This window comes from Rutidosis leptorrhynchoides, chromosome 4, assembly GCF_046630445.1.
Source record: "Rutidosis leptorrhynchoides isolate AG116_Rl617_1_P2 chromosome 4, CSIRO_AGI_Rlap_v1, whole genome shotgun sequence".
NCBI classification, from domain to species: domain Eukaryota; kingdom Viridiplantae; phylum Streptophyta; class Magnoliopsida; order Asterales; family Asteraceae; genus Rutidosis; species Rutidosis leptorrhynchoides.
Window position 1 is genome coordinate 7,809,249 of NC_092336.1, and position 12,082 is coordinate 7,821,330.

General features: G+C 34.3%; 1 protein-coding gene across 1 annotated transcript; it reads right to left on the bottom strand.

The window, feature by feature from the left end:
* Nucleotides 1-8,407: 8,407 nt before the first annotated feature.
* On the bottom strand, nt 8,408-10,829 carry LOC139843315 (uncharacterized). Its single transcript, XM_071833390.1, has 2 exons — nt 10,690-10,829; nt 8,408-9,477 (listed from the first exon to the last, which is right to left on the bottom strand). Exon 2 carries the CDS (start codon nt 9,467-9,469, stop codon nt 8,504-8,506), a length of 966 nt encoding a protein of 321 aa, XP_071689491.1. The 5' UTR covers nt 9,470-9,477; nt 10,690-10,829; the 3' UTR covers nt 8,408-8,503.
* Between the last annotated feature and the right edge of the window lie 1,253 nt (nt 10,830-12,082).

The following is a 12,082-nucleotide window of genomic DNA, read 5'->3' on the forward strand; positions in this document are numbered from 1 at the left end:
GAGTTCCTCCCGGATTCAGAACATAATAGAAATGTATGTATGATAACAATATACATACCAACACGACACAAATAATCACATATAATAATATATAATAGGCCGGGCTGTAGACTAGACTCACTAATGCACCCTATTGACTCGGGTAACGACATCAATGCAGCCTAATTCCCTACAACCAACGCTCTGATACCAACTGTGGCGACTCCGTCAAAACACTTAACGGCTCCGTCACTTGGTCCCACAGCTTGATCGAAACTCTATATGAATTTAATAAAACAACCTTGCATTCTTTATTTAAAAATGATTTCCTATAAAGGAAATCTACTAAAATGTATAAGTTTAGAAAAACTATACATAAATACTTTAACCAAAGGTTGACCAAAACAGTGTCAACAAACACCCACTATTTAATGTAACAAAATAGAATGCAAGTTAATGTTTATCAAAAGCTGCCATCATAAATATGCAGACTCTCTAAGCACAGCGGAAGCAATCAATCATGAACCTGAGAATAAAACATGCGAGTAACTGTCAACAAAAATGTTGAGTGAATTATAGGTTTAATATTGCAAACAATATTTAATTTAAACAATAAAAATTTATGTTTGAAAACATAAAAACTCCTTTTTGAACCACCAAATTATATGCTAGAAAACATATAATAAAACATTATTCCATTTTCCGTGAGCCACCTGGTAACCACTTAACCATTTATTTACCCTTGCCAAACACAATAAATAATATACACCGAACAAGTGTATCTACAACAAAATACGAAGTACTAAACATTCCGATTATAAATTGCTAGCGCGACTAGCTCGAAATGGGGTTGTCAAACCCGATAGATCTATCCATAGGATTCGCGTTCACCAGTAGAAACCAGTGATTACAGTTACCAGACTAGGGAATATTTTTGTTCAACTCACAATGAATAATTCAAACCAACATCCACTTATGTCCAAAATATAAAATAAATTGCATGTATTCTCATCCCAAAAGATTTAAAATAGAAAATGGGACTATAACTCACCTTATTAGCAAACGAAGTAACCACACAATTATGCGAACAGCAAATGAAGTAAAGTGATCATGAATGATCACAACGCCGACCTATAAATAAAGCAGGTCGATATAAATAACTAACTTAGGTCAAGTCTTAGCATGATAGCTATTGTACATGTTGCAAGTAGACATAGGACAATACTCAACATGCATCGGTTTGATCGGAACAGCGTACAGACACACACTTTCTATTTTTAGAAAGTTTCTATTTTTAGCAGGTTTCCATTTTTGGAAAGTTTCTATTTTAGGAAAGTTTCTATTTTTGGAAAGTTTCTATTTTTGGAAAGTTTCTATTTTTGGAAAGTTTCTATTTTTGGAAAGTTTCCAAGTTAGGAAAGTTTCCTTATTTAGAAAGTCAACAGAAGTCAACTGAAAGTCAAAGTCAACCGAAAGTCAACTCAAAAGTCAACCTTGGTCAAACATAGTCAACATTAATTTTAAAAGTGTAAGTTATAATAATAATGTAAGTTATAACGTTTATTAAAGTTAAATATGTCTAATTATGTCATAACATAAGTTTAATTAAATTAAAATGAATTATTAAAGTTAATATAAGTTTAAATGGTATAATTAATATAACATAAGTATTTAATTAATGTAAGTATTATTAATTAATAATAAATTTTAAATCATATCATAAGTATTATTAATTAATAATGAATTATTAATCATATCATAAGTTTCTAATTATAATTATTAAATCATAAGTATTTAATAATTAAATTATAATTAAATAATAACTAAGCCTTATAATAATTAAATAATTAATTAATCCTTATTATAAGTCTTATAATAGTAATCTCATAATATAAGTTTAATACTTATCATAAGTATTTTCCATTAATAATGAAGTATCATTTATCATATGTTTAATTAAAATGTTAATTAAATCATAAGTATTAATTAAATGATATAATAAATATATATCATAAGTTGTAAATAATAATAATTACTTTTTTTATCATAAGTAATTAAATGATAATGAAATCCATTATTTATATCATAAGTTTCATAATTAGTCAAAAGTTTTAAATCAAAAGTTCATCGGGTCGTATCCTGAGCCCCGGGTGTCGGTTTTCGGCGAGCCTTACATATATCTCCGCCTAAGCAAACCCCCCGACACTTTGGTACACTCAAGAACATACCATGAACAGCCCACAAGTCGTGATATACAGCCAATACACTACTTGGAACTTCAATTCAATCAAAAACGTGTTTTAGGCGTAACGGGTGATACGTGGCTCGGATTGGGATGACCCGAACATGAAAGTTCGCCCCACCATCAGTCCTAACACACTAACACACCCTAAAGTCACCAAATATGGTCACAAAGTCGGACCAAACCTGGTTCATACCAAAATCACATTTCAATCTTAACAAAATACCACTTTGCTCGTATCTAGGGCTCCGGGAATCGAAACGACATGAATCCGGAGTCTAAAATTAATGTCTTGATGAGAGGAACTCATTTATATACTTTATTTTAACTTTTATATCAGTTACAAAGTCAGAAACACACGAAAAAGCTGCTGTCCCAATTAAATCAAACCGAAAACATATGCAAACGAGTAATTCTACGCATCCAATCAACAATACAATAACATATAAGCATCATACTATCACAATAACATCAAAATACAGAAAATTAAAGAAAAATTAAAAAGCTAGGGTTAGGGTTTATACCCTCATGAAGAAAAGATTAGTATAGATGCGTAGAGAACGATGCGGTGAATCCAATTATGATGAAAGCTTCTTGAAACAAGCAACAAATTGATGAAGATGATGATGATTTTGGGAGTGTTGGGTGACGGCTTTCAAGAGAGAAAAAGAGAAAGAGAAAATGAAATGAGAAAGTATTAGGTCATGAATCTTGAAAAATGGGAAATAACAAATATAAGGTAAAATGACTAAATGAAATAAAATGGGGGTTAGGCCTAATTTGGCCGAAATTTTTAGAGGGGGTGGGCCCCATTAGCTCAATTTGATGTTAAGTATAAATGCTTGCGGCCCGAATGCCCGAACAAAACTCGAAACGCGCAAACGCTACTACGCGATTGATTTTTCGGAGAGATAACAAATACGCGACGAATAAAATATATAAACACTATATATAATCATATGATATTAAAATATCATATTTAAAATAATTAGGACTTAAAAATTCCAAAAGTTCGACCGTTGGTTTGAAAACCGAAAAGATTCGCCGGATAGAAATCCGCGACTCGTAGGAACGTATAATTTAAAATATGAATACAAATATTCATATAACACATAATAATTAATATATTATTACAAAAATAATAATATAGGTCATAGAAATGACGTGGCACGAAAAATAATTAACGGTCGTTAAATAATTAACGGTAAAAGATAACGGAAAAAGTAGGGTCGTTACACAAAATGCTACAGTGTTTTCAAAAATCACTATTTGCTACAGTGAAATTGACTTTGCTACAGTGAATTGCTGCAGTAAAAAATGACTTTGACACAGTAACTTTGCTACAGTAACACTATTTCAAAATGAAAATGTATATATTATATATATATTAACAAATAGCGAGACGATGATTTATAGAAGTAAATGACCAAAACATTTGAAAGTTTAAGATATACTATGAGTGGTATAGTTTATGGATAATTTAAGACTATATTTTGACAAAGGTACGTGACACGAAACGTAAAATGCAAGTTTTCTAAAGGTACGAAAGGACATTCGAAAAACTGGAACCGGGACATAAGTCGAGTGATGACGTACGACTTATCGGAACAAAAATTACAAGTCAACTATGCACGTGAATTTAATATAATATATAATTAATTATTTAAATTATATATATTATATTAATATTTTATCATGTCGACAAACAAATGGACAAATGATTCTGAGCTGGAAATTGAGGCCATGCGATCGCATGGCCATCATACCCAAAATCCATGCGATCGCATGAGGCAAAATTTCAGGCCAAGTGCTATAAATTCTCGAGTTTTGGCCAGATAAATCACACACACCGGGTCGTTACCTTCCCCAAACAATCGAAAACGAAGGCCAAGTCTAAACAACCCCATTCCAAAACCAGTAAACAGATCCCGTGCAACACGGAATCGCCGCTTGTTTACCGGATCTCGGGCCGTAGGAGCAGAACGTACCTCAGTTTGCCAGAAGAGGAAAGCGGTGATTGAACTTATTTGAAAAGAAAGCCGGAAAAATCGAATCACCGGCAAGATGCCGATGGTCGGAGATGCAGCAACAAGATCTACAAAACGAAATGATGGAGTGCCCAGAAGATAAAGATGTTAATGACGATGTAGAGAGATTATTTGCGCGTTGTCACGGACCATTGAAACTACTATCTTTGGTGCCGTGTGTTTTTCTTGAAAAATGAAAAAAAAATAATAAGGTTTAAATTAAAAAATAAAAAGTGAAGAGAGAGAAGTGTAATTAAAGTTCTGAGAGAAAAAATATAAAATAAGCGGAATCAATGTGTTCCAATTTCTGGCCTTGCACCGACCATCGAATGGACCATGGACTAAACGGCCACTGCCTGAAATGACTATGTCCATGGGACGCCCCCCCCCCCCCCCCCCCAAGGTACATCTCGCGCCTATGGGCCGCTATAACTATCCAAGAATACACTCGAAACTGGAAGGATAAAAAAACCCACCCGGTGGACTGCCGAGCTACAAGTCCTACGAGACGGGAGCGGGATTCTCTAAAAAGCCAAGGTCGTGGGTGGCCAAGAGGGCCTACTTGGAGACTTGGGATATCAGCAGGAAATGCGAAGGTTGCTTAAAGCCGGTCGGCCGATAGGCGAAAGTTGAAAATGAAAAAAAAAAAAAAAAAACAAAAAAAAAAAAAAAAAAAACAAAAAAACCTTAAAGAGAAGGTCAAGCTCAAAAGTGCCCGCTAACTTTGAAAATTGTTTCGGTATTAGTCAACTCATCTACACATGCCTTTATTATTAGACCATTTTTAGTGGTAACGGGCTGATGGGGCGTGATAAGGTGTTTTTGTGGGGTATAGTGTTGATTTGGCAAAAGTGATGGGGTGATGGCGTGATGGAGTTTGTAGTGGTATGGCGTGACGGTTATGTGATGGTTAAGAAATGGGGTATTTATAAAAGAAAAGAAAAGAAAGAGTATTGAAGTAGATACGTGGCACCACCTCATTCGATATCCAATTTAAATCTGCAAGTGATGGGGTACGTGATCACACCAACGATTTTTTGGCTCCATCACGACCCATAGTGACGTGAATGAGGTATGATGGTCGTAATTTCTAGGTGATCACGCTGCACTATATATGGTCTTAATGAACAGTAACTTTGTGATTAATCAAAGTGTAAAGAGGTGGTTTTTTAGTGGGGACCTTTCCACCCGCAATCTGCAATCAAGATGAAATACGTTCATCATTTGGAGTGACTTCGCATTATATTATGCAAGTTATCGAAAAAGTACTCCGTATCTAATAGAAAAGTTATCGTCCATGTCTTCTTAACAACTGCAGTTTCAAAGCAGATTAAAACATGACGTTTTACTGCTCATTTGTCAGCTTAGTAATATCACGATGACAGCAATGACTTAGTAATTAAATAATTTGTTTATTCCAAACTCAATGAACAAAATATTAACCTTACCGGATGAAACGACCCTCGAATCGGCCCCAAGAGACGGGTATCTTCAGGTTTTAGCCAAAAATCATGGTGGAAAATATTAATTAATCACAACTCTAAGCTTATAAGAGACCAATACTTTCAATATGTAGCCGATGCGGGATAGGTGTTACACCGGACCACTTAAATTACTAATTTTATCAGCTTTGATGTTTTCAGAAAATCAAAAAGTATATTTAACCATAATTTGATGTTGTTATCGTTAAAAATCTTGAAAATGCAAAGCTCGTTCTGTTGTAGCCAAATATATGGTATCAAACTTTGCCAAACTTATATATATGTATCCTTTATATTGCACATATCAAACTTTTAGTTATCTATATTGTATCTACAATGCATTTAGATAAGTAATTGTCTATACTTCATATATATACATTTACAATATTATGAGATGATAAGGTTTGTAAGCTTAAGATTAGACACTAAAGTCATTAAAGTCTAACCAAATAGGCAAATAATACTATTCTGCAATGCATTTGCTACAGTAACTTTGCTACAGTAATACTATTTCAAAATGAAAATGTATATATTATATATATATTAACAAATAGCGAGACGATGATTTATAGAAGTAAATGACCAAAACATTTGAAAGTTTAAGATATACTATGAGTGGTATAGTTTATGGATAATTTAAGACTATATTTTGACAAAGGTACGTGACACGAAACGTAAAATGCAAGTTTTCTAAAGGTACGAAAGGACATTCGAAAAACTGGAACCGGGACATAAGTCGAGTGATGACGTACGACTTATCGGAACAAAAATTACAAGTCAACTATGCACGTGAATTTAATATAATATATAATTAATTATTTAAATTATATATATTATATTAATATTTTATCATGTCGACAAACAAATGGACAAATGATTCTGAGCTGGAAATTGAGGCCATGCGATCGCATGGCCATCATGCCCAAAATCCATGCGATCGCATGAGGCAAAATTTCAGGCCAAGTGCTATAAATTCTCGAGTTTTGGCCAGATAAATCACACACACATATATATTATTTTTACTCCGTATTTATTTATTTTATTATTATTATTATTATTATTATTATTATTATTATTAATAATAAGATTATTATTAATCTTATTATTTTTATTATTAGTGTTATTATTTTTGCGATACAAAAATAATAATGTACATAAAATATTACAACGGAGTGCTGTCCAAGTAATTTTTCAAAACGAGTTTCCGAGAAAGCTAGAGCTAAGGAAAATATGGGTTATTGCCAAGGAGGTTATGGGTAATATTCGGGGGTATTTTTGTGAATCAAACCTCGTGCTTATTATCTCCAATGCGTCTACGTGCTTTCCTGCAATATTGTATATCAATATTAAACTGTGAGTTTCATATGATCCCTTTTTCAAATTATATTTTTGGGCTGAGAATACATGCGCAGTTTTATAAACTGTTTTACTAAATGGATACAAATACTAAAACTGATTTTGTGTGAGTTTCATAAGATCCCTTTTACTCTCTACATTTTTGGGCTGAGAATACATGCAAATGCTTTATTAACCGATATACAATATTTATATGTGTGAGTTTCATAAGATCCCTTTTACTCTCTATATTTCTGGGCTGAGAATACATGCAAATGCTTTATTAACCGATATACAATATTTATATGTGTGAGTTTCATTTGCTCCCTTTTTAAATGCTTTTGCAATATATATTTTTGGGCTGAGAATACATGCACTTTATTTTAAACGCAATGGATACAAGTACATACTAAATTCTACACTGAGTTTAAACCGAAAATCCCTTAGCTTTGGTAACTAGTAACTGCCAGTTATAAGAACTGGTGGGCGCGAGTAGTAGTATATGGATCCATAGGGCTTGACATCCCCGTCCGAGCTAGAGCGCTAGCCTTTTAACGGACGTATGCTATTTGATAAGCGTACACGTTGGTTTGCGTGTATTATTAAGATGATTATACAAAGGGTACAAATTATATATACGTTAAAGTTTAGTTATCAGGGTGCTCAACTTTGTAGAACCGATTGATAAACGTTTCGGATGAAACAACTGAAATCTTGTGATCCCCCTTTTATGTAAAACCTATTGATAAACGTTTTGAATAAAACAACTGAACTTTTGTAATCCACATTGATATACGGATTATGTGTAATATTAAAACTATGAACTCACCAACCTTTGTGTTGACACTTGAAGCATGTTTATTCTCAGGTTTCCTAGAAGTCTTCCGCTGTTTGCTTATATGTTAGACAAGCTATGTGCATGGAGTCATACATGGCATATTTTTCAAGGAAACGTTGCATTCACCAAATCATCACCATATATCTTATTTTGACTGTACTGTCAACGAAAGTACTATTGTAAACTATTATTTACAGTGATTGTCTATATGTAGAAATCATCAGATGTTGAAAACCTTTGATTTAAATATTCATTTATGGTGTGCCTTTTCAAAAGAATGCAATGTTTACAAAACGTATCATATAGAGGTCAAATACCTCGCAATGAAATCAATGAATGACGTATTGTGCATATGAATTTGGAGCAATCGTCACAGTACTTAACATAATCAAACAAAAGTCAAACATAATTATACATAAGTACTGAACCCATTCAAACATTCACTACATTAGTTGAAAGACAGTGAAGAAAACCATAGTACTAAACGATGGCGGAAATCATACAAAACAAAAGATAGAAGTTGAGGTGGACATTTATTAATCAGTTCAACATTTCCACTTCGTGCAACTTCTAGTGCATATATAACACACACTTTTTATTTTTAGGTGAATTTTGTGTTCACACTTTCTGATTTTTCAAGTGATGCTTGATAAAGCTCAACTAAATGTTTTGGCGTACGACAGGTACGCGACCAATGATTCATCGAGCCACATTTAAAGCAACCATTCTCATAACGTCCACGTTTATATTTAAACGACGTGACACAATTTGTGTTCACAATTTCTGTTTTTTCAAGTGATGCTTGATAAAGCTCAACCAAATGTTTTGGCGTACGACAGGTACGCGACCAATGATTTATCATGCCACATTTAAAACAACCATTCTCATAACGTCTGCGTTTATAATTATATGACATGTCATTCTCTTCAGGGAATGACTCACATTGACGTTTAAAATCAAATGGTGCAACATTCACTTCAGGGAATGTGTTATAATCATTGGTTCGTGAATAACGATTGTTCATCACAAGTTGATTATTTCTTTCAGCAACTACAAGTAAACTTAAGAGTTCATAATAACTCTTGAAACCAAGTAGTCGAAATTCCTGCTGCAGGAGCATATTCAGCGGATGAAACGTGGAGTATGTTTTCTCCAGAATTTCATTATCATCAATATTCTTTCCGCATATTCTGAACTTGGATTTGATTCCCTCTATTGCAGAGGTATACTCGTTTACGCTTTTACAATCTTGAAACCTTAACTGACTCCATTGATTGCGAGCCTTTTTAAGAATTATCACTTTCAAGTGTTCATACCTTTTCTTCAAAACTTCCAACAGCACAAACGGATCTTTCATTGAGTAATCGGTTTTAAGGTTCTTATGAAGGTGATGCCGGATAAATATCAATGCTTTGGCACGGTCCTGCTGAGATGCAGTATTATTTTCTTTGATTGTTTCTTCAAGACCATTTGCAACGAGACGCCTTTTCACATTGAAAGCCCACGAGAAGTAGTTTTTGCCGGATATGTCAAGGACCGGGAATGCAAGTTCGCGGACATTTGCCATGATTATCACTTCAATAAAACAAAAAACATATAATACATTAAAGAATTTTCTAGCCATTAGGTTTGTAAAAGCTAAATTCAATTGTATATAGTAGTTAGTTATTAATTTTGTGGTGGCAATAATTTGATTGTGAATAATTTTATGCGTGTTAATTACAACATAGTTAGAAAAATCCATAAATGAAACACTGCTAAAACAAAAACAATATCAAAAACTATGATTGCACTTGTAACATATAGTAAAAATATCAGAGATCTTTGGAAATTTGAATCAAAGTAGCAAGATAAATGAAGGGAAAAGTTTGAAGAGAACAATTATAAAGTTAACAAGAGAAATTTCCCTTTTCCTGCCATCATATTTGTGTATTGTGTAAATTATATGGTCTATGGTCTATGGTCTATACTAATGAGATTGAGATATAAATACAAAGAACTTAATTTATTGAAAGCCAATAAGGGGTTTGTAATGGCGCTTATGATAATTAAGTTTGAAATTATGCTAATAGACCTTTAGAGTTGTCGTAAACATGCTTTAACGTTTTATACAAATCGATTAATTCTTTTAAAATAACAGTTATTTGATTATACAACACACTAAAGCGTGCTTAATATAATCAAATAAGTTATTAGTTATTAGAGCACCAGGTAGGTGTCGTTATGTCAATTTAGGCGTTTTGAAAATAGACTTCGAAATCGACGTTCTTCGACACCCCTTCACCGTTGATTCCGAAGTCCATTTCCAAAGTCTAGAAATGGACGCCGACTTTCAATGGGATTTTTACATATTTAATTTTCTTATTCGTCCACCTAATAATTTCTCTCACTAACGGAGAAAACCTTGCAACTTTCAACTATGATTTAGACTTTGAGTTGGACACCAGAATTGATCATCACGACACCCCGTGCTCTTACAGTTAGTAACAATTAAAGCCAGATTATGAAAACAAATCATATAAACAGAGTAATAATAAAAGCCCCTAAATTGTAACAATCCCAGATTATGAATCGATTAAAAACTGATAATTATAATTATAATTATCATAAGAAAACAAACAATTGCTTAAGTTTGATAAAGATCGGTGATCGCTGCATAAACAGAAAGGTGTACAAAAATAAAAATAAAAAACGTAATTTAATTGTTTTTCACCTGTAAAATTAAGAATTAATGAAACTTACAAGCCATGCATGAATAATAAATACAAAGTAATTTGAGAGATATACCCGATTTGTTGACGGTAACGAACTGAGTTGAAGATCGAAAGAAAAATTGTGTTCTGATGTTGGTGAGAGGAAAGTGAAGAGCACTGTATCAATAATTTCTACAAGGCCCGCGTACATGGCTACAATTATTGTCCTTTCCATTATTTTTTAACTTTTTTTTTTAATCAAAATTAAAAGAAATAAATGTAATGATTTATAAAAGTATTTTTTTCACCGAAAATATTAAAGGTGTCGTAAAGATCCGGTTGTAAATACGAACGACCAAAAATTGAAAGGCGTCACTCTGATCGTCCTACAAACAGTTGACGATAACATTGAAAGCAGAACGAACACATTTAAATTATAAAAGAAAGTAACACGTACAAACCACCAAACCTACATCTAAAACATACATAAAATCGATCTCGTATCTAACACCGCATTCGCCGCAACTCAAATGCCGCACAATTAAAATGAACGTCGGTCAATCCAGTAACACCTAACCCGAGGCCTGCAAACCAAAGTAACCGCTCCTAACCGATAAACCTCGTATCAACTCCAAAACCAGAGAAACACTAGCCTATCGAATAAGTGAAAATCACCGTTCGAGCAAAAAAAAACAAAAGGGCCCCGAGAGAAACACTCCAGTAAACATCAATGTACCGAGGTCAACTAAGTAAATACACGTCGGCAACGACATCGAGCCCACCCGAATAGTCTCGACGACGGGAAAAGTATGAATAAATCAGACAAGCAGCAACCAAAAAGCGTAAAACGCATAATTAAACCACTACGAAACTAGGCCATCTTCACTAAATTTTCCGAGGATTTACAAACCTGCAGACACCGGTAGCTAGGAATCAGTAGTCAGCTCCCCCCGGCGACCACCAGCAGAAACCAACCGCCATTAGGCTACAAGCTACCACAAAAGGCCGCTAACAACGTCATCAACAACCACCATATATTGTCGACAGCCCCTCACAGCCGCAACAACGCTGGTTGTAGCCACCCACCACCGTCCAGAGCAATCGTTAACCGCTAGTAGACGCCAAAGGCCGCAATCAGCCGCCAATCGCCCTTAGTAGCCACCGGTAGCATCCAGGCCGCTAAAATCCACTGTTTTCAGCACAAAACACACAATAACCACCCAACCGGCAGATCTAAGCCTACAACCACAAAACAAAAATCTGACCTAAATGAGTGTAGAGCTCATTCCGGAGCTCGCCGCCTACACCCACCCAGAAGAACGAAATTGGTTAATAGGCTCAGTAGATAAAGAAACACCGGGTCGTTACCTTCCCCAAACAATCGGAAACGAAGGCCAAGTCTAAACAACCCCATTCCAAAACCAGTAAACAGATCCCGTGCAACACGGAATCGCCGCTTGTTTACCGGATCTCGGGCCGTAGGAGCA

Coding starts and splice junctions, on each gene's coding strand:
- LOC139843315 (XM_071833390.1), bottom strand. CDS start 9,469: ATGGCAAATGTCCGCGAACTTGCATTCCCGGTCCTTGACATATCCGGC.